The sequence below is a fragment of the Kogia breviceps genome, chromosome 1 (assembly GCF_026419965.1).
Source record: "Kogia breviceps isolate mKogBre1 chromosome 1, mKogBre1 haplotype 1, whole genome shotgun sequence".
Taxonomy (NCBI): Eukaryota; Metazoa; Chordata; class Mammalia; order Artiodactyla; family Physeteridae; genus Kogia; species Kogia breviceps.
Window position 1 is genome coordinate 133,308,901 of NC_081310.1, and position 24,560 is coordinate 133,333,460.

Here is a 24,560-nt window from a genome sequence, read left to right on the forward strand (position 1 = left end):
TTCTCTGTTCAAATTGTTTTCCCATTCAAAGTAATGACCACTCAGAAATTTCATCTCTTTCCTCTGACAATACATTTACCCAATCCATTGCTTCCCTCTGAGAATAAAATTTGGATCCCATTTTATTCTCTAGGAAAATTGAAGTTATTTCATATATAACACCTTCCACTTCCTGATTCCCTGATAATTGCAACTTCACCAACTAGCATATACTTCATTACTTTAGAGGAATATTAATTATAGTTGTTATAATAATAGATAATAATAATGATAATAATTATAGCAACCAATACTTTAATAATGCTTATATGGAAACACGCTTTGTTCTAAGTTATTTACTTTAATTCTCACAAGAACCCTATGAGGTATGTACTGTTATCTCCATTTCACAGATGAGGAAACTGAGACTCTGAAAGATTAAATGCCTTGCCTGTGGTCACTCAGCAACAACTGGTAGAACAAAGTTTCATACCCACAGTCTTTCTCCAGAATCCATTCTTCTGCAGCTAAGATACTCTCCTACCCAATGCTATTCTCCGAATCCCTCCCCCACCTACCTCCCAAGAAATTAATCTTTGTCCATTACCTCAACTTTCCTGGATCTCTCTCCACATTGGTCCCAGTGTCTCAGCTAACAAATAGGCTGAAGTTTCTGGCTTCCTACAAAATGGGAAAGCATTTTCCATTGACCCTCTATCTCCTTCACCCCAAACTTAATAACTCCTCTTATGTTTTTAAGCTTTTAAAAAATAGGTATGACCTATTGCCTTCATCTATAGAAAATGTGGATTTAATTTTCTTATTTCTTATTTGTTATTTCCCCTGTGATCCACACACTCCTCCAACTATTCATCTTCCCATGCTTCATCAAATTTTGGGTTAAATCAATTTTCAATGTGTTATACACAGCTGAATAATGAGGCTGAACCATTTTCCTGGTGTTAGTAAATTCCTTTAATTTAGCTTGCTTAGATTTCTATTTATCCATTACTAATTAGTTCCCAAAATTTCTGACAGTACTATAAATCTCCTTATAAAACATTCAAATACATAAGATTATCAGCTAAATTAATGTTCTGGAGACATCCTTTTTAGGCCTCTGTGAACTTGATCCTGTCTGGATGGTCTACCCTTTGCCTTCTGTATAGCTATCAGCCTGGACATCTCTGTCACCGTCATCCTGGGCATGCAACTCTCCTCTCTACTGTGTCAGATTCAATGTTTCCTTGAACCAATGATTCCTCTTCCTTGGTTTATCTCTATATTTTGGTGGTGTATTCTCCAGTGACTCTTGAGAAAGTTGCCCAGAAAGTCAAGTTTTTGAGCTCTTGCATTACCTTTTTAGCTAAGTATATACTATATTTCTATCTTATCCATACACTTAGATAAATTCCATGGTATAGAGTTATAAATTGTGAATAATTTTTTCTTCAGAATTTTCTAGACCTTGCTTATTTTTTTTTCTAGCTTTCCAGGTTAAACTGGGGAAGTTGCATTCAATTAATATTTTACTTAAAATTTGCACTTTTGCAAGTGATCTGTCTCTCTCAGACTTTTGAGATCTTATCTTTATTCTCAGGATTCAATCAAAGATGAACCTTGGTGTGGATCTTTCTTTATTAATTGTACTAGGCATTTATGTGAGTCGGTTCAGTCTGAAAATGTATGGTCTTCAGTTTTAGGGAATTTTCTATTATTATTTGTTTGCTAATTTCTTCCTCTCCAGTATCTCTGGTCTCTTCTCTTGTTATTTTTATGTAAATATTGGACTCCCCAGCTGAGCCTCTAAGGTCTTTTTTTTTTTCATTTTAAGTTTTCCTTTACATTTTACATTTTTCTTTTCCTGCTAACATATTTTATTTCTACTTTATACTTAATTATAACTGAACACCCTTATTTTTTTAAGTCTACTTTTGTTTCATGGGTGCAGTATTTCTCTGTGGTAGTATTTATATTTTTAAAAAACCTGTGTTCTACTCCCTACATTATGTTGCTCATGATTTCCTCTGTTTGGCTTGTTGGCTTTTTGTTCTTTATCTTTCATGGTAGAGTGTGTCCTCGGAGGTCTGGTGGTCATGGCCATCCATCCATATCTAATAATGAGACATTTGAAAGATGATTGTGTGTTCAGGTGGCTTGTGGCAGTGGTGTGCCTCCCTAGAGAGTTATCATCAGGCTAGTTTTGGCCATTGCACTGGAAGATCACTACCTAAAAGTCATTTCTCTTCGGCCTTTAGTTTCTCAGAAAACTTTTAGTCTCATGCCTAAAGACAGAAGCTCACTGCAAGGATTAGGAGGAAAAAAAGAAAGTGGTGGGCAATGGTGGGTGCTCAGCATGTAGACAGACCCTCACTTAACCCCTGTTTTTTGAATGATGCACTCTCAGCTGACTCTAGTTCCTCAATTCTAGAGTCCTTCTGGCTCCTCTAGCTTATCTGTTTGTTTTTTAACAAGAGTGGGATTGGGTATTTTTCTGGCAGTTTTGGGGGAACTGGATGTAGAGTTTCAATTTTCTTCACATAACTTGACCTCTTTGAAAAATTTCTTGTCATCTCTCCAATTTTAGTTCAATCACTGTCTTCCTAGACTTACTCCAATCAAATTGGCCAGTGCTCCAACCATTGATCTAAGTGTTGGATTTTCCATATAGGCCATTAAAGCAACTGTCTAATTGTATTAAAATCATCTGGGCTTCTGTCATCCTTGAGGGCAGATGCTTTATCTTTTCAACTAAGAAGCCCTGGCTCTTAGCACAATGCCTATATTTGATACTCAACTAATATTTTCTTTAATGAATAGTTGTCTGAAGATTTGCGTTTGGCTCTGTTTTACTCCACTTATCAATGATTAGTCTTGCATATATTTTTTGACATCTCTTGGTCTCTCAACACAATACCCACTCACAGGGCTCTTTTGAGGATCAAATTAAACAAAGTAGGTAAGAAAGTACCTAGTTAACTATAAATTGTTATATAATTGTAAACAGTTTTTATTTCTACAAGACACAAGCATAGGTATACAGCATTCTATGAATAACTTATTAAAACTTACAGTGCATTAGGTGTTGTGTTATGATTAGTTAATATTAATATATGATAAGGAGAACTCTGCTATTTATTGAACAACCTTCCTGTAGTCTATTTGATCAGGCCCTGTCTATCTCTGATCTTACACTCACTACTCTTTACCTCATTCATTACTTGAACTGCACTGGCTTCTAGATGTTTCTGGAAGATCTTCATTGATTCTCACTTCAGAGCTTTTCCATTTTCCATTCAAACTGTTCGGAACCCTCTGTTCCCAAGTCTTTAGGGCTCACACTCTCACTTAATTGAAATATTTGCTTAAATGTCATTTCCTAGGAAAAGCCTCCTCAGATTACCTCTGTTCTCCTTTCCCTGGCTTATTTATTTTGTTTAATAATTTCTTCTCTCCTCATTAGAATGTAAGGTCAATAATGCAAACACTATTTTTGTTTTGTTCAGTGTTATATTTTTAGCACCTGGATCGATGACTAATATCTAGTGCATATTCAATAAACATTTATCGAAGATAATGAAATATGTCATGCACCATTCTAAATGACATACATGATCTCAATTGACAATAATTCTCACAAATTCGTGACATAGGATTGATAAAATATAGCATGGTTGCAGTATAAACTTCAATTTTTTCACACAACAGTAACATTCACTTATTAGCATTGATTTTATGCTTTACTTTTTAGGTAGGCATGGTTTTAATTATATTGCTATGCAAAATGGTATTTTAAATATAATCAAAACAATGTCGTATGTGTAACTTTTTCTCTTTTTCCCATCAGTAAAATGTCTCTTTTTCAGACCACAGATAAGTACAGGAGTCAATGTGCATTTTGGAACTACTTACCTGACACCATGAATGGCAGCTGGTCTTCGGAGGGCTGTGAGCTGACATACTCGAATGAGACCCACACCTCATGCCGCTGTAACCACCTGACACATTTTGCAATTTTGATGTCTTCTGGTTCTTCTATTGTAAGCCAATTTTCCAATTCATATTTACAAATCTGTTTTTTCCTTCTTCTTTATGTCATTCAAGAGAATATTTAATTTTTATATGTTTTCTTTGGGTGTAAATAGCATATTTAATTTACTGATACAATCTCAACATTACCTTTTATTTAGTCTTTCTTTTCTTACCTGCCTTCTATGACCTATCTAGTTTGGATCTTTGGTTATTTTTACTGTAAGACTTACCTAATCTATAATATCTAGTAGATTGTATATTAAATATCTATCCATTGACTCTTAGTTGTTAATGTGGCTTTTAAGGACCATTTATACGTTTTAAAGTATCATGGACATTAAGGGCTTTTGCCTTTGTATTGAAAGTTTATTTTTACTGATGACAAATTCATTAAAAATATTTGATACCTGGTCAATAAGTATTAGCACATTCATAACAAATACCATGTTTTAATAATGCAGAACCCCGCAAGATTTTTAAACATGAAAAATCTTTCTAAGGTGAATAGCTTCATAATATGTATTTTACATCAGTAATATCTTGCTTTTACATTATATAGGTTTTTATTTTATATCCCTGTATTGGAATCTTTAGATTACAGGCTCATTTCCATACAATACTTAAAATCCATCAAATACATATCATGACTAAATAAATCTGCCTAACTCTAATGTCAGTGACAAAGATGATTTTTTTTCTGAATGTTAAATAAACAAAGATGCCTCTTAAAACCATCTGGTTAGAGTGAAACCATCCTTTCCCATTTCAGTCTCGCAACTATACTGCTTTGTTATTCTATATATGCAGCATTTCTGATACCTTTGTTTAATGTGTTTAAATGAATTACTGCATAGAAATTACTTGTTCTTACCACTGATAAAGCTGCTTTAATTAACCATTTTCACATGACAATAATGAATTGCCTTTCTAATATCAAGAAACTGATAGTGATAACATTGTTAAACCATATACTAATATATACTCTGCTTAGGGAAAAAAGTCACTAATTACAGAACTGTTAAAGTGCTACGTGATTTATATCAGATTTTCTGAATGTTGAACATTTTCAAAAGTACAAAATTTTCTCATCTAAATGCACATTTGTATTTTTACATTTTATGAACAGTTTAATGTTTCACCAAAAAGGAAAGTTCATTATATGTTGTAGTTCCTTTGACGAGCTACTGTGTTATTCTTTTAACAGTTGTATTATTATTTTCCCTTAGGGTATTAAAGATTATAATATTCTTACCAGGATCACTCAACTAGGAATAATTATTTCACTGATTTGCCTTGCCATATGCATTTTTACCTTCTGGTTCTTCAGTGAAATTCAAAGCACCAGGACAACAATTCACAAAAATCTCTGCTGTAGCCTATTCCTTGCTGAACTTGTTTTTCTCGTTGGGATCAATACAAATACTAATAAGGTATGTAGATCTCCCTTACTTTCTATTTTTATTTTCTAAATTTTTACTTTCCTAAATATGTATGTCATAGAAACATGAATTGGAATTAAGGGCTTAATGGGGCAAACACACGATATACTTTGTTCTTAAGGTGTTTCTAAGTTTGAGAATGCTAACATATCTGAGCAACTTGCTTAGTAATTCCATTAACCACGGTGGCCCTCATTATGATGAACTGCAAAAACTTGTCAACAAACTGAAGAAATAACCTTATTTTGTTTTTTGTTTCGTTTTGGTTGGTTTTTACATGGGCGTTAAAAACAGAGAGGAGAGAGTTGGAAAAAATGTTTATCTCAAGACAGGGACGGAACACAAAAGTGGCTAAGGTTCATAGGTTGAAATATGATGAATTAGCTCAACCTAGTAAATGCACTTTTCTAACCATTTTCCACCATTATTGATCTAGAGCCTTATCAAATAGTTCCCATCTTGAGCTAGTCTGGGTCATCCTCGAAGCAGACACTAAAGTGAGATAAAACAAGCAATAAATTTATTAAGCAAAATGGCCGTGAGAGAAAACGGGAAGAGAGAGTCTTGGAGAGCCATGAGACCAAGATGCAGGCCTGAGCCTGAGTGAAAGGAAAGAAAGGTGAAAGGATGAGTGAGTAGAAGCACCTTACACAGCAGTGCAGTTCTAAGCCCAGTTTGCCTGTCAAGGAGTCCTTTGAGAAGACCCTCAGCCAAAGTCACATGGCAGGTCTCTCAAGAACAGGAATGTCTTGCTGTGCTCAGTCAATGGCTGTCAGCAGCCATCAGGAAATGTGAGCACATCAGTGGCTTGCTTTCCTGTATAGCAGCTGCTGTCCGCCCTGCAGCTGGAGACCAGAGAAGTGCATCAACATGGCCACAAAAGCCTCCATATTTCCATTCTTATTAGTCGTCTTTCAAGTACTGAGACTAACCATCAGTTATCAAGGTTTTCTTCTGAAGTAGATGCCACAAAGCACATATTTTAAATAGCCTACAGGAGACTGTAAACTCTGTATGTTTTTGTTTGTTTGTTTGTTTTGCAGTGGTATTTATAACACCTGTCAATTCTGTGTAACTCCCACTATCCTCCAATGCCCAGTTCCTCCTTCAGCTTCACCCCACCATCATCCTCACCACAAAACTATTCCTTACAGTGTTTATTTTCAATTCTATTTCACCAGTGTTTATTTTCAATTCTATTTCACCTATCAAATTCTTCCCATTTTAAAGCCATATTTCAAATCTCACTTCCTCACTGAAGTGGTTCCCAAATTTTAATCACCATCCCCAAACTTATATAGTACTCTCAGATGTATTTTAGTAGGTAATCTCATTATATTTGAATTATACTCTATTTTATTAAGTGCAATAAGTATGTAAATGTTATTATGTTATCTCACCAGTAATAGATTGTGTTAGTTCTGTTACTACAGAAGTGTATAACTATTTCATTTTCTGTTATTTCTTATAAGCCTAAATCTAGTTCTAAGTGTGAAGTCAATACTAATAAATAATATTTAACTGAAATCCATCTCAAATTTACCTGATAATCTTATAACTTCAAGTGATCATATAATGGATATTTTTGTCAAATATATCATCATTTGTCTGTTTTTTCAGTGCCTTCTCTTAATTATTTATGATGTTTTGTTTAACATAATATTAGCAGTAATTTTCATTCTTTGAGCATGATTAAAATAAAGGAAAGTAAAGGCAGCTCCAAAACAGAAATCAACTCAAATCATAACAGTCACTGTGAGATAATCATGTGACTAATCCACAATTTATCACATAATATAAGTGTATAAAAAATAAATCTCTGGACAAGAATAGCAACTTAGTTCTATTACAGGACTGGTGAATGTTTCACATTGATGAAGCACAGTTCTTTTAAATTATTTGGAAATGGTACAGTTTAAAAAACTGACACTTGACAAGGATATTTTAATGTGACCAAGCATTATATAAAATGGCATAATTTATGGATAAAGTCAAGATTTTATGTTACAATAATGTTAAAGTAAACATTGCTTATGGTTTCTTTCTTTGCTTTCTAGCTCTTCTGTTCCATCATTGCCGGGCTGCTGCATTACTTCTTTTTAGCTGCCTTTGCATGGATGTGCATTGAAGGCATCCACCTCTATCTCATTGTTGTAGGAGTCATCTACAACAAGGGATTTTTGCACAAGAATTTTTATATCTTTGGCTATCTCAGCCCAGCTGTGGTAGTTGGATTTTCAGCATCATTAGGATATAGGTATTATGGCACCACCAAAGTGTAAGTTAAGATGATCTCATAAATATTTGGAATGCAATTCTGAATAAGCTTTGTATATCACTGAAAATTTTGCTTTGTTGAAGTACATACAAGCATATATATAGATTTTATCTCTTATTTACTTTTCAGATGTTGGCTTAGCACAGAAAACAACTTTATTTGGAGTTTCATAGGGCCAGCATGTCTAATCATTCTTGTAAGTATATATAAAATTGCGGCTAGAATTCAAAAAAAGTTACAATATAAAGGTGCTTAAAATTCTCAAAAATCAGGCATTACTCTGAGGGGAAAAATAATTTTGAGCACTTTACAATAAATCATTTATTAATACTGTACATATATTGCATCACTGTTGAGAAAAAAATATACATTTTAAACTCAAAGCTATTATAAGTCATTTGCCCCTCTTGGGAGGATGTATTTTTGCGTTACATGTAGAAAAAGCATTTTTCACTTATCAGTAGTATCTCAGCATACTTCAATACTGAGAGTGTGCCAACCAGCTGATAATCTGGCATTTCAGATGTTTACGTTATTTAATCTTTTATCAATGATCAGTGAACTTTGAAGATTAGACTGTCATCTTTATAGTTTTATCATCCTTATGTACCCTGTCATCACGAAAGTGATTTTAAACTAAATTGCGACATCAGAGACAAGAACCCACTATTTCCCATGAGCAGGCAAGTCATATATTGATAGCCCTATTTCATCTGGGAAGAGGGCCTTTTAATTCTTATTGGAAGTGGTTTCAAACCTACAAATTTGGCAGGTGTTATATGTTCCATTCTAAATAAAGACATTTTTATATGTCTCCAGAGCATTTCTAAGTGCCGTAAGTTTTCAAAGCCTCTCTGAATATAATAGTCTGTCAATGAATCTGGGAGGTCTGACAAGGCTCTACAATAGAGTGAATTGTCAATGGAGGAGTTGTGACAATATTTTGGACAACTTTGTCCCATATGTTTTGACCATAAGCTAGCTATCTTTTTTGAATTGTTTTCCTCTCATTCTCTCCCCATGTGTTTTTATGGGTGTGAGGAAGCTGCTAAATGGAGAAAGACTTGAAATGCAAAGCAGAGAATTTTCTTCAAGGTTTACTTTTTAATGGTGTGGGTGAAATAAAGTGCATTCAGTAACTATATTTCCTAATCATCACAGAAAATTGTTTATAATTCTCACAGTGAATCTAGTAATATAAAAAGAAAACATTGGCAAGATTTCAGCTAAAACAGTTTCAGAGTTAGTTTATTTACAATTCCAAAATTTTCAACCCACATGAGAATAGAGGCTGAATGTGTCCCATCCATATGTTTTCATGCGTTACCCTGATATGAGTATTTTGTGTGAAAGCACTGTCTAAATTTTCTAATTTTACTGATTCCTTCTCTACAGAGTGGACCATCTCTCATATTGTTTTGTATAAGTAAAAGTTCTTTGGATCAGTGATTCTTAGAGTTTAGAGGAAAGTAGTGGGCTAGAAAGTTCCTGAAAACAGGAAAAATAGGAACATGTTTCTCGAAAGTAAGAAATAGAAAGTGTTCCCTGAAATTATTCTTTTTTTTACTTTTGCTTCTATAAGGGAAAATATAACTTTGGATTATCTTACAGTAAGATGGACAGACTTTAGATGGGCTTATCTAAAAATGAGTCCTGTAAACTTTCCTAGAAGCCTAAATGAACAATGTCACACTGTCCTAGTCTGAAATTAATGAACCAATATATCTTCCATACGGTTTCTGTATGATAATCATTCCATTTAACTAGAGGGTCAGGCTACTTAAGAAATGGATAAGGCCTTTCGGTTGAGTCTAAAACTGAATACTGTTTATCTTTTTTATATCTTTGAAAATATCAGAAATTCTTTAATTATTGAATGGAAGTGAATTCCTTTACTTTAGTGATCTCTGGCTTTCTGTGCTAATGCTGGCATATAATAATAATAATAATTATTATTATTATTATTATTATTATTCAGCTGTATGATACAACATTAAGTAAAAGTTTTCCTGTTGTCCCAGAATAGTATTGCATTCAAAGATAAAGTAAAAGAAATATTGAGCATCCAGACATTTGAAAAAGAGCCACCAATGGTTTGGACCTGACACTTCCCATGGGTCTTTCAAAGAGACAGTAGGACCAGCTGTAGCCCAGTAAGGGGACTAAAGAGTGGGGGCTGAGAGGGTTGTGTCTCAGAGGAGTTAGGAGTCCTTGGCCTTTGAGGGAGTGCATTGTTCTCTATGAAAAGCTTTTCCTTACCCTGCCAGTGGGGAAAAAAAAGTACTCTCCCATCTCCATGAAGACAAGTTGTGGAGGAGTACTCCAAAAGGTCTGTAGAGAATGGAATCAGAAATAGTAAAACTCTCATCTTGATCCCGGATTGATGTGACTGTGGAATTTTCATGTCTCCTTGATATACAAGAGCAACATATGAACAATTTTTATGACAGCTTGACATATGTCCCCTGACTTTGGGTCAAGTGTGAACATAGAGCCTAGACTTGCTTTTAGTTTCCTGCAGGCTGCATGCTTATTGGACTATCCCCTTGACAGCAGGGAGGAAAAGGATTATTATAGAGTGTGCCTGGGAATAAAATGACAGGGTGAACACACAAAGGCTTCAGCTATCCTATAAGCACAGAAAAGTTAGAGAGGGGAAGAAAAGTTATCGCGCTGCCCAGAAGGTTGTCAGGTCAAGTGAAGTTATACACAGCAAGAAAATAGGCTGAGCACAGGTGATGTTGAATGGTGGTGTGGCTGGACCTCTCTGAAAAATGGAAGGGGCCAAGATGGAAATGAAACACTATAAACACTAAAAAAAATCACATATACCATCTACGTGTAAACCATCACATAAGTCAAGATTACCGGCAGTAATAAGAACCAACCTAAACCAAAGTGATGTCATGAAGCTCTCTCCATCCACAAGAGCTGATCAGACCCTTCCAGCCCCCAGCAGCAGAGAAGCTGAGCTTTACCAATGAAGGAACATATCCTAGAATCAACCATGCTACCCCAACAGTCATCTTTACAAATTTACTGAATTGAAAATTGTCATCCTATGTTTGGGGATATTCTGGTAGGAAAGGATGTCAATCCATATCATTAAGGTCACCATGGTAATTGGGTGGTCTGGGAATGATGGGAGGACAAAGGAAATATAAGAATTACCCCCTGCTCACTATAGTATCAATGAGGAGAAAGCAAGATGAAACAAATGACAAAGAATATCATACAATAAAATATAAGTGATACCAGTGAGATGTGGAAGAGGAAGTCATCATGGAGATGAGGAACTCGTTTGTGGATGGGGAGAGAAGCAAGAGTATACGTTCCATACAGTGGATTCTTAGTGTGAACTTAAGTGTCTCCCAAGCAGCCCTGTAAGCGTGCCAGATTCCTTTTGAAGGAAAACAAAGGGCACAGACAAATAGTTGCTATTGTAAATAAGGCAGTACCAGAAATCACAAAATTATCATCATCTGTCTTTTATTAAGAATATTCAAGAATCATCTTTTCATCGACTCATCACTCCCTAGTCTACATGTCATTAACTGTTTACCAAATTTTTACCTCCATAAATTTATCCATTTCTTCTCTACTTTCACAGTCAGGCCTTTGTTATCCCTTCGAGTCATTGTTACTCCTTACTAAGATTATTGTATTAATAAAAATAATAGGAATTTTTTTAAATTTACAGTTTGTTGAGCAGCTACTAATTTTACAAAAACAGACAGCTAATACTTCAATACTCAATCTCCTTAAATCACCTACATTGTCATCATCCCATTTTATAGTTAATGAAAAATAGAATTTGATTCAAAATGTTAAGTGATTGGCCCAAGGCACTGAAATCTACAAATAAATAATGAGGCTAGAACTTTAAACTAGTTCTGTCTTAATCTAAAGCTCACCTTTTCATTTTAACTTGCCACTTTTTCAGTTGCCTTCTAATCTGTCTTTCTGCTGCCATTCTGTACCATTTCATTTTAATCTATCCAGAATAAACTGCCCCAAACTCAGCTCACATAATGGGAACAATTAATAAGAAAAATAAGAACATTAATATTAAGCTTTTGTATATTCCTGGTACTAAGCTAAACATTCTCCGTATGTTAGCACATTTAGTTTAATCCTTCAACAACTTAAAAATGTGTGTGTGTGTGTGTGTGTGTGTGTGTGTGTGTGAGTATGTGTGGTTTATTTTATTTTGAAGTTGGAGAAATTGGGGCATTGAGTGGTTACACAGTTTGCCGAACAATTAGTAAGTACCTGAGCTGGAACTCATGTTCATGAAGTTGAGTCTATGACCTACCTTCTTCATCCCGTTGCCGATAGTTCCCCATTGCCTATAGTCCAAATACCATAGGCTGGTGTATAAGGTTCTCAGTAATTTAGCTGAACCCTGCCTATTTTCAGCCTTTTCTCACACTGCATATCTCCACAAAACAACTCACCTAAGAACTTTATCCTCTTTCGAGTATTTGCCGTTCCTTGGATATTTTCTTGGTTCTTTGCACTCAATAATCCTACAACCTTGTGCAAAACTCTGTTGCCTGAAATCTTATCATTAATTACTGCACAACTTCATGAAAACCTTTCCAGATATGTAACTAATCTCTTTCTTCAACATGCTCCCATAGAATTTTGAGTCAAACTCGAAATAGTGCTTTTAATGCTTTGTTTTGTTTCACATGATAATTTTCTGTCTGTATTACACTACTCATCTCCCACATCCAAATACCCGACATAGAGCTGTGAGTCTCTTGATTCACTGACCATAACTTGTTCAATAATCAATGCCACTTGTTGCATGACCTTAGGGGCCACAACCCAATGAGTTGCAAACGAATTTTCTACACAGCCACATTCACAATGCATTCTCTACGCATGAGTGGACTCTACACTGTAAAACTACCAGCCCTCTTACTAATCACCCCAGAACACAGAAGGTAGCAAATTCTTAATAATTATCTGTGTATTTTAATTGATCCATTAATAAAGACCATGGTAATAAATAAAGCAAGAAGAAACACCCTGTGATCTTTCTTAAGCTATATGACTGTTCTGTGTTCTGGATTCCTAACATGTAAGATGAAGATAATGATGCCAGCCCAACATAACAAAGATACAGTAAATACAAAACATTTTTTTTTAGAAAAAGCATCTATGCTTTAAAAATTAAAAAAGGAAAATACACAATAATTTGGAGGACAATCTTCGGCTTTCTTAGCTTTACCTTTTGTATTAAAAATTAAGTTAAAACACTATTTTTAAAATCATAATTTGCACAACAAAATTTTGTATGCAAGGTACTGTGTGTTCAGCCAATATAGTGTGTGTGTGTGTGTGTGTGTGTGTATGTTTATATAAATATATATAAGCATAGGTCCTAATTTTTTAAATATTGGTAAAGATATGACAGCATTTGTTTAATTATAGCAAGATATTATTATGATAACCGTGCTTGTACATGAAATTTGTTAAAAGTCTCTACTACACTCCACTGGAAAACGTTAACTGAGATGAAACAAAGTGTGAACTGTCTTAAAGGGAAGCAACAGAAATTTAATAGAATAAATAGTATTTATTTTCCAGAATAAAGATAAAAAGTAAGTGAGCCTTCAAATTTAAATAGATAATTAGTGGTGACTTTGTTATGCCTGACTTTAAATGAGAGATAAAATTGCTTTCTCGGCTTTCTCTGAATAAATCTGGGAAGACTTGTACTTGGAAAAGACATTTTTATAGAACAACTGGCAAAGGGTTTAATTCTTACATGGAATCCTTGCATTTCTTCTATAGAGTAAGAACCAGTTTCTAGTAAATGATATTTGCTTGTTTTTATGAATGGAGCCCTGGGGCATGTCTGGTTTGGAGTTAATGATGATGCCTTTAAGATAATATGTAAATGAATAAGCACTGACTTAGTTCACACTGGTGGCTTTTTCTACCCCTAGGTATGTTGTTTCAAAGGAAGATTCAAGCTTTCAATCTACTCTGATAAGTGTTAACTACTTAGGTATTTGAGCAGCAACATTTTTGGCATTGATCAAATAAAAGTACTTCCTCAGGTGTTTACCCATTAATATTAAGGATCTCTTAGAATTCTGAAGTATGAACCACTGACCCCACTGATTCTATCTACGAACCACTACATTTAAAATGTTAAGATTATAACTATACATGAAAAGACCTAGCCATGCTTTTGAAAGACTGAGCTGTACAAGAAAAAGATTTCTAAATCTTTGTAAAGCAACCTGCAAACTGAAGATAATTTACATAATTTATTTCTTTTCTTCAGTATTTTTAATCTTTCATGCTGAATTCTTTCAACTAAAACTGTGCAAATGATTAGATTCAAGTACACAAATATAAAGAAGAGTTTGTGAAAATAATTTAACTTTTAAGTAGAAATTGAAGTTTCTCATAGATATGTTCAGTACTGAAGAATTTAATTTGCTGGATTGAGGAAAATACTAATTAGGCTGTGTCCAAATAAGGCATTTTCTTTAAAAAATGAGAGCTTTCATTTCAATTTAAATCACAACTCTTATAATTCAGTGTTTCTATATTGCTCCTTTACCCACGTCTTTTTTTTTTTTTTTTTTTTTTTGCGGTACATGGGCCTCTCACTGTTGTGGCCTCTCCCGTTGCGGAGCACAGGCTCCAGACATGCAGGCCCAGCAGCTCCTCAGCATGTGGGATCTTCCCGGACCGGGGCACGAACCCGTACCCACGTCTTTTTAGGTTGCCCAGAATTCCACTCAGTTTTTTGTGATGGTCTCCTCTAATTGTTCCAAATTATGTCTACAATCTCTTAATTCCCTTTCACTAGGAAATAACTCTTAAAACCTACTCAAAACTGAATTCCTCACATAAGCCTTACAAGACAGACCATGTCTATGTATATTTATTATTATGTGATGTATTCTTATTACATTTTTTAAAATTTCACAAATTGCCCAAGCTTGAAAGAAATGCAAATATTACAAGACTATGTAAAGTAAAAAGTGAACATTTCAAAACATACTCATATTCTCCATGACTGACTACTCTTTTGCTTAATATTTACTTTGTATCTTTCCAGACCTTTGCTATGCATACACACACACACACACACACACACACACACAAATACATATATAGCACACATAAATATGCATATACATATGTATAAATGGAAGCAAGAAATTTGATTATAAATTCAAATAACCCAAATTATTTATAACCTGCAATGTATCATATTCATCCTTCCTTGTTAGAACATACAATTCTACCATTTTTTTATCACTGCATATTATGAGTATGATCTAATTTATTTAACCACTTCCTTATTGATTTTCTTCTTACAAATAATACTGCAGGAGAATCATTTCAATACAGTTACATATATCCATTACATAAAGTTGTTATGAAGTGCTTTTTAGAAGTATAATGTACAGCACATGGAATATAGTCAATAATATTGTAATAACTTTGTATGGTACATAATGTATAAAAATATCAAATCACTGTTGTACACCTGAAACTAATGTAATATTGTAAGTCAACTAAACTTCAATTTTTAAAAAAGGTACAAATGCAAGTAGAGGCAGATTTTTAAATTTCCAAATTGCCTCCAAAACATTTACTTCAATTGATGCTTCCATTGACAATATATAAGAATGTCTGTTTTCTGACATTTTTGCCAACACTAGATAATTTTATCTACTGTGGTGTCTAATGGCTAAATCGGAATATATAAACTGAAAGGAAGAATTATGATAGACCAAGATTCTGCAACAGTGGCATCATTAACATGTAGGACCAAATCTTTGTTGCGGGGCCTGTGCTGTATGGAAGTTTAGCTGCATCTCTGGCTTCTACCATCACCACCAGCTCCACCATCACCACCTAGGTATGACAACCAAAACTGTCTCCGGACACAACCAAATGTCCCATGGTGGGCAATACTCCCAAATCTCTTGACTGGGAGCTACTAGTGTAGACTTGGTTTTTAAGTATCTTTTATAGGAGTGCATTTTGCAGCTTTCTTTAAATGGCATAAATATAAGGAAGAGAACTAAAATCATAGTTTGGGCAATGTCCTTTAGATGACCCCATTGAAGCTATATTAGAAACACTATTCACTGTAAATTTTAAATTGTGGATAACAATTTTAATTACATGGATAACATTTTAATTACATGTGTTAATTTAATGGCATCATATTTGTTAGATGCATCTTTAGTGACCTCTGTGGTTCAAGGCACTTCAGTATTCTACCCTTTTCTCCATATTATGTATTAATAAGAACTTCAGAGCCTATAACATTTAGCTACTTTTTCATATTATTCTGACCTTCTTGAAACAGGTAGCTGGAATTTTAAAAAGGGAAAAGTGGTGCTAAAAAAGAACTTAACATAAATAATACATTTTTCAATGTATTCCCATTCATGGGAGTTATATCCTTACCGGAGGTACCTTCACAGATAATCTTCTTGGGACTTGTTCTAAAAAATTTCATAAAATTTGAATAACTTCATAAAAATTATCGATCCAAAAAAATATCGAAAAAGAAAACCCCTGGGTCTCTCAAGCCCAATAAGAAATAACCAGCTCAATTAGAATTTCACCAGCCAAGGTGAAATTCATCCCTGCTATTTTCGTATAAATGCAGCTTTACACTTAGGGATGTTACATAATGAAACGGTGAGAGGGAAACACTAGGGATGTTGGTAGAGCAAGATAGTCAATTAGAATTATTGTTCACTTTACGTTTGTATAGTCTTTTAATCTTTAAAAAACCCTTTTAGCATCTCAGTTAATCTTCCCAAAAGCTTCGGTAATACATCGAAATTAAGGTAGTAATAGCATGTAATAAGAGATAATGTTTTACTAGATTTTCACTAGATCTAGTAACTATAATCTTGACTTATCTATTGATAAGTACCTATGGGGGTTCTACTATTTACAGCTTTTTAAAGAAGTGTACCAATTCCTTGAGAACTGGTTAAACTAAAGCAAATTATGTACATACTTATGTAGCTAACAGACGAAATCTTCAAGCTACTACTCAGTAAGAACACATAAAAATCCTTAACCTTGGGCTTCCCTGGTGGCGCAATGGTTGAGAGTCCGCCTGCCGATGCAGGGAACACAGGTTCGTGCCCCGGTCCGGGAAGATCCCACATGCCGCGGAGCGGCTGGGCCCGTGAGCCATGGCCACTGAGCCAGCGCGTCCGGAGCCTGTGCTCCGCAAGGGGACAAGCCACAGCAGTGAGAGGCCCGCGTACCGCAAAAGAAAAAAAAAAAAAAAAAAAAAAAAAATTCCTTACCCTTAGCCAAGAGCACACTACATATTCTGACCATTCTTCTACTTTTGGTCATCCTCTTAGTGTAACACAGCGTCCTTACCCAAGCTCGTCTGCAGCAAGAGTGAGCCCTTATTTGTTTCAGTCTTTGTTAACATTTGCTGAGCTCTTGTTCTACACATCTGAAAATATTTAATCTTCCCTGTAAGTATGTGTCATGTCCCTCTGTCCCCTTCAGTACTCTGTAAAATATAAAATACTTATTCTGAGAGAATGGACTATCTGCGTGGCTCTGTCTTGATCTCTGTTTCTCATATAAAAATGTTGTGTCTAGTTTCAGGGCTTCCCAAGAAAGGAACATTTACAATTCCTTCTGATGAAAAAAACATGCCTCCTGATGGTTTCTCTTCAGAAAGAGAACCCAAGCTGTTCAGTGTTAGTGCACAGCCTTTATTCATTAGAGATTCATTCATACTCATTTGGGTAAGAGCCACCATTTTGACTGTATTTTAAATAAGTGGAAACTTATTTTAAGGCTTATAGAGATTAAGCAATTTACTCAGGATTACCCAGCTACTGAGTGGTAGAGGCAAGCTCATGCTTTCCAAGTTTATATTCTGTGTTGTTTCCCTGTCATATATTCTTTCATCTTTCCTTGCCCAAGAGACTGAAGGGAGTAGATCTTTGTTAAGTCCTTGAAAAACTTGTTCCCATCTCCCAGATTCCACAAATGGTTTCAAGGTGAGTTGTTGGAGACGCAGCAACTGCATTCCTTCTAAAAATTATCCATACACTTTCAATTCTTTGTTTTACTTAGTGAAGATGTCAAAATGAATTATTTTTCACTGAAATGATGGAGATCTTGTCTACTATAGATGTCTCTTTCCCCATTTTGTATTGCTTTATCTAAATACTTGCCAAGCATATCTAACAACTAATCAAAAACCCCTACCCGAAATCCTGACTATATCAGACTGTGGATCAGTATATGGAATACAGATAGTCTGGATGTTTACTGTTCTTTTAATTGATATTCATCAGTAAGTAATTTTCAATGTCCTGTATGACATCTAATTGCTCAAATTCCTTTTTCAGTTTTCTCCCATCAAGAAAAAGCTGAAAGGTAAATTTGGTGTTTCAGCCATTTTTAATTGTCCTTAATTCCATACTTCTAATTAGCAGATTTATTTTCTTTAGAAAAAATAATTTGTTCTTTTGAATTCTTTGGAAAGTCCATATGATTTTTTTTAACTAACACTATCAGTATAGGTAGTATTAAATCAAAATAAAAGTACAGGGAATATGAAAAGAAAAAATAACCTGGGAAAAAATAAGTACAATACTTTGAATGTTTCAGAATAGGTCAAAATTTTATCAAGTATTAAAGTCCCAGTTAAGGCTGTGCTAGAAACTGAGGAGATATAAGCTGAGAGACCTTGCTCCCAAACAGTGTATCATGTGGACATGTATACACAGACAACTCTAAGACAACACTTCAGTAAGCTTGAGGTAACATCTTGGAAAAGCAAAGCTGAACATTTCTTCACCCCCTGTTTACATCTTTCATGGCTTTACATTGCTCTTGGGGTCAAGTCTAAAACTTTTAACAAAGCCGAGGATAAGAGTGACCTATTAGGTTATTTATCATCAAAATCAGGACCTTTTTGAAAGTGAAAAGTAGGTAATAAAAAAATACTTCAAATTGGTTTCACTGTATTGGTGGACCTATAAAACAGCTCTATTCAAAAAGCTATTTTCAAAAGCAATTTTTTTTCTACAGAGTAACACTTATTTGGAACAGAGCACCACGTGCCTGATAGACATTTTGAATGATAATAATAGATTCACAATGATAGACATTTTGAATCCTTCTTCCACTACCCCAATACACGAAGGAGGTGGCTGTCCCTAGCCACTTGTTCCTGAGCGTATTTGGGTGAAAGGTGATGCTTACATCATATCTGGATAAGGTCCGGAAAGAGGTGACATATTGCTGGTTATCTTCCATATTTAGGCACATTTGAAAGTTAGAATGGTCACTACACACGTGATTCTCACACGGTACCCCAGGAGCCATGGCAGAAGCTGGAGGTGGAGCTTGCCAAACATATCTGAGCTTATCTTAATAAGATGAAAACAAATAAAAAACTCAAGTAAATTCTAAACTGAGCAGAACACTGGGCAACAAAAGTAACAAATACTGGGCCTCAGCAAACGGGGATAAAGTGGACACTGTCCCTTGCAGGCACTGCATGTTCTGGCCTCTGTCTGCTGATCAGCCTCATCTCTCATGACCCTCCCATGGGCTTTTGTGTTTTAATAACATTGGCTGCTTTATAGTTTCTTAGAAGTTCTATGTAGCTGCCCATCTCAGCACCTCCACACTAAAACACTCCTCGTGGCTTTCCTCTGTCAGTCCTTCATCCAGTTAACTCCTTTCAGATATCAATTCAAACAACACTTTCTGAGGAAAGTCATCCCTGACTCACTGGTCTATAATGAATCTTTCTGTTATATGCCTACAAAGAAGCCCTTTTTTTTTTTTTTTTTTTTTTTTGAAGACGTTGCTCCATTTATAATTACACGGATGTTAGTTTCAATGACTGATCCATAACTGATTTGTATCTGTCTCCCCCAGGAGACTGTAAGCTCTATAAGAGTAAAACCTTATGGATTTTCTCTCACTATATTATCCTCACTCAAGTAATATTGTTGGATGAATAAATAAATGACACACCAAGTACAGTAGTTAGTCAAACATGTTAATTATTTTCCCCAAAGGAAATTTAAAGAAATAAATCATCATCGTGGAAATGGGGTTATTTGGGGAAGACTTCTCAGAAGAGATAACATGTGAAGCAGTCATAACATATCACTTTTTTGATTGAAATATAGTTGATTTTCAATGTCGTGTTTCAGGTGTACAGCACAGTGATTCAGTTATACATATATTATATATATATGTATATTTGTATATACTCAGATTCTTTTCCTTTATAGGTTGTTATAAAACATTGAGTATAGTTCCCTGTGCTATATAGTAGGTCCTGGTTGATTATCTATTTTATATATAGTAGTGTGTATATGTTAATCCCAACCTCCTAATTTATCCCCCTCCCATAAATTTGTTTTCTGTGTGTGTGTGTCTTTCAGTTTTGTAAATAAGTTCATTTGTATCTTTTATTTTTTTTTAGGTTCCACATATTATCGATATTGTATATTTGTCTTTCTCTGTCTGGCTTACTTCACTCAGTATGATAATCTCCAGGGCCATCCATGTTGCTGCAAATGGCATTATTTCGTTCCTTTTTTTACTTTATTTCTTTTCACCTTAGGAATAATTGCTAAATCTATCTATCTACCTAGATCTATCTTCATTGGCATTTTAGGCTTAACTGAATAAAATGAAGTCCTAGACAAATAATATCAGAGTTTTTAAAAAGTAGTATGATTAGTAAAAAGCACATATTATGGAGTCCTTTCTATGCCCTGGATTTCTAATATGTACATGAGGATAGCAATGCCAACTCTATATACAGTTACTGTTAAAAAAAAAAAAAAAAAGAAACATGGGCTTCCCTGGTGCCTGGTGGCACAGTGGTTGAGAGTCCACCTGCCAATGCAGGGGACGCGGGTTCGTGCCCCGGTCCGGGAAAATCCCACAGAGAGGCTCGCGTACCGCAAAAAAAATAAAAAAATAAAATAAAATAAAAAGATAAAAACATCCTTTAAAAGTTAAAAAAGTAAAACTTTTAATAATTTGGGGAACAGTCTTATGCCCCTCTTCTATTTTTATCTTTTTTTAAAAAAATAAATTTATTTATTTATTTTTGGCTGTGTTGGGTCTTTGTTTCTGTGCGAGGGCTTTCTCCAGTTGCAGCGAGCGGGGCCACTCTTCATCGCGGTGCGCGGGCCTCTCACTGTCGCAGCCTCTCCCATTGCGGAGCACAGGCTCCAGACGTGCAGGCTCAGTAGTTGTGGCTCACAGGCTTAGTTGCTCCGCGGCATGTGGGATCTTCCCAGACCAGGGCTTTGAACCCGTGTCCCCTGCATTGGCAGGCAGATTCCCAACCACTGCACCACCAGGGAAGCCCTATTTTTATCTTTTATATTGATGATAACTAGATGCATCTTTGAATTTAATTGTTAAAGTTCTATCAGATGCTAAGTAACAGCTTAATGATTTATATGTTTGTATAAACTTTTTAACTGTTACTAACCTCTATCCTCATTTTATACAGCAAGCATATACAGGGAACATTTTTCCTTGCTTATATCTTAAATTTCATTATTCAGTTTTCATTGTCACATTAAATCGAACAATTGTTGTAAATACTCTTTACATATAGTTTTTCTCCTTCACCATTGTTTTCCAGTATCTTTCTATGGCTTATAACCATCTGCAGTTGAAACAAGCCATAAAAATTAGCTCATGAAATTCACTTACACCCACGGAGGCCAGTTTACCCTTCGTGTTTATAAATTTCTAGTTCTCTCCACCTTTTAGTTCTGTTTGGAGACTAGTAAATTATTCTTTCAAACATTGAAGATATCCAGCTATTAAAATATTCCTAATGGAAACATGTTAAAAATATGAAGTGTCAATATTTTTTTAATTCATAAGATGATTATATATTGCTATGGAATTTTAGCCATAATAAAATAGAGCAATTATTTAACTATTGCCTCAGGGGGGATGTGGGAAGATATTTCCCTAATGAGGCAGTTTTCTGCCCACTTGTTGATTAAGACTTTTGTGTGCCCAAGTCTGATTAACGAATATACCTCATAAAGTCCATAGGTCTGTGGTTTCTGTTAGATGCAAAATGTTGCATATATCCCAAGGTATCCATTCATAAAATAAAGGAGATGTAACTTAATTCCTTCCCTTTTCTCAAAATTATTACTAGAGGGTCATTATATTTTGATAACTATTTCTCTCAGTTTCCATTGGTATATCTATCTACAGATTATAGATTTCTAGTGAGATATTGTTTTATCAAAATCTGCAAGATGCAAGATGTAACAAAATATAATTTTTTAAATGTTCAGTCAGATTAGGTTGAATGTTCCTTTACATAAACCATTAAGGATACCTGGGATTGGGGTATACCACCCTTCATCCTCTTATTCACTCAACCAATGTTTATTGAGCATCTTTTATATGTCAGACTTTGTGCTATACCTTGGGAACACATCAGTGAATAAAATATTAAAAGTCCTTACCCTTATGGATCATGGATTCTAGACCAGGAGTCTACAGCCATAGCCTGTTTTAATAAACAAGGTTTTTTGGGGATACAGTCACATTCATTTGTTTCAGTATTGTCTAAGGCTGCTGTGTTTTTTTTAACATCTTTATTGGAGTATAATTGCTTTACAATGGTGTGTTAGTTTCTGCTTTATAACAAAGTGAATCAGTTATACATATACATATGTCCCCATATCTCTTCCCTCATGCATCTCCCTCTCTCCCACCCTCCCTATCCCACCCCTCTAGGTGGTCACAAAGCACTGAGCTGATCTCCCTGTGCTATGCGGCTGCTTCCCACTAGCTATCTATTTTACATTTGGTAGTGTATATATGTCCATGCCATTCTCTCACTTTGTCCCAGCTTACCCTTCCCCCTCCCCGTATCCTCAAGTCCATTCTCTAGTAGGTCTGCGTCTTTATTCCCGTCTTGCCCCAACGTTTTTCATGACCATTTTTTGGTTCGTTTTTTAGATTCCATATATATTTGTTAGCATACGGTATTTGTTTTTGTCTTTCTGACTTACTTCACTCTGTATGACAGACTCTAGGTCCATCCACCTCACTACAATTAACTCAATTTCATTCCTTTTTATGGTTAATATTCCATTGTAGATATGTGCCACATCTTCTTTATCAATTCATCTATCGATGGACACTTAGGTTGCTTCCATGTCCTGGCTATTGTAAATAGAGCTGCAATGAACATTTTGGTACATGACTCTTTTTGAATTATGGTTTTCTCGAGGTATATGCCCAGTAGTGGGATTGCTGGGTCGTATGGTAGTTCTATTTTTAATTTTTGAAGAACCCTCCATACTGTTCTCCATAGTGGCTGTATCAATTTACATTCCCATCAACAGTACAAGAGGGTTCCTTTTTCTCCACACCCTCTCCAGCATTTATTGTTTGTAGATTTTGTGATAATGGCCATTCTGACCGGTGTGAGATGATATCTCACTGTAGTTTTGATTTGCATTTCTCTAATTATTAATGATGTTGAGCATTCTTTCATGTGTTTGTTGGCAATCTGTATATCTTCTTTGGAGAAATGTCTATTTAGGTCTTCTGCCCATTTTTGGATTGGTTTGTTTGTTTTTTTGATAGTGAGCTGAATGAGCTGCTTGTAAATTTTGGAGGTTAATCCTTTGTCAGTTGCTTCATTTGCAAATATTTTCTCCCATTCTGAGGGTTGCCTTTTCATCTTGTTTATGGTTTCCTTTGCTGTGCAAAAGCTTTTAAGTTTTATTAGGTCCCATTTGTTTATTTTTGTTTTTATTTCCGTTTCTCTAGGAGGTGTAGCAAAAAGGATCTTGCTGTGATTTATGTCATAGGGTGTTCTGCCTATGTTTTCCTCTAAGAGTTTGATAGTGTCTGGCCTTACATTTAGGTCTTTAAACCATTTTGAGTTTATTTTTGTGTATGGTGTTAGGGAGTGTTCTAGTTTCATTCTTTTACATGTAGCTGTCCAGTTTTCCCAGCACCATTTATTGAAGAGGCTGTCTTTTCTTCACTGCATATTCTTGTAAGGCTGTTTTAATGGTAGGAAGAATTGAGTAGTTATGATAGAGACCATATGGCCCTCAAAATCTAAACTCTTTACTATCTGGCCCTTTACAGAAAAAGTATGCTAATCCCTGTTCTACACTAGAGTGATGTAAGAAAAGATAACTATCCTTTCCCATAAAATATACTAGAATATCATATTGGATTTATTAAGAATATTTTTCTTATATTAAGGTATCTGATAATTTTATATATTGATTGCCCTTTGAAATACAGTTACTCCTTCCTTTTCTATAAAATTCTTAAAGATAGCTAGATTTTTGACCCTGAAATTTCAATTCTACCCTAGAGGATTTTTAATAAAAATGAGAAATTGTTTACATGAGCAATAAAGAATTGACTTATTGTTGAATTATATCTAAGTATTTATTTTCCTGACATTATTTTAGAGGAAAATCCTGAAAGTGGAAAAAAAGATCTTAAGTTTTCTGTTGAAGACATATTGCCTAAAATAAAGACTGACAGATAAAAGTTCTGTTTTTTTAAGGTGCTATTTATAGGTCCAGTGAGACTATGACACAAAATAATGCTTATCCAATTGTTAATAAATATTCACTATATTTATTGTTAGACACTTCAAATATTTGAGACAATTTGGAATAACATCTTTCCATATGAATTAATAACTATTAGTGATAATAATTGAAGTTTGTTGGGAATGTATATATTGAACACTATTCTAAGTACATTAATTATATAATTTAATACATGCAAAAACC

General features: G+C 34.8%; 1 protein-coding gene across 4 annotated transcripts in view; it reads left to right on the forward strand.

The window, feature by feature from the left end:
- Window positions 1-24,560, forward strand: part of ADGRL4 (adhesion G protein-coupled receptor L4) — a 123,589-nt gene that overhangs the window by 84,644 nt on the left and 14,385 nt on the right. For all 4 annotated transcript variants that reach the window (XM_059075112.2, XM_059075120.2, XM_067044008.1 and 1 more), the window contains 4 exons: window positions 3,846-4,019; window positions 5,238-5,441; window positions 7,508-7,728; window positions 7,858-7,924. In XM_059075112.2, the coding sequence (XP_058931095.1) occupies window positions 3,846-4,019; window positions 5,238-5,441; window positions 7,508-7,728; window positions 7,858-7,924 (666 nt within the window). The remainder of the gene's footprint in view (window positions 1-3,845; window positions 4,020-5,237; window positions 5,442-7,507; window positions 7,729-7,857; window positions 7,925-24,560) is intronic.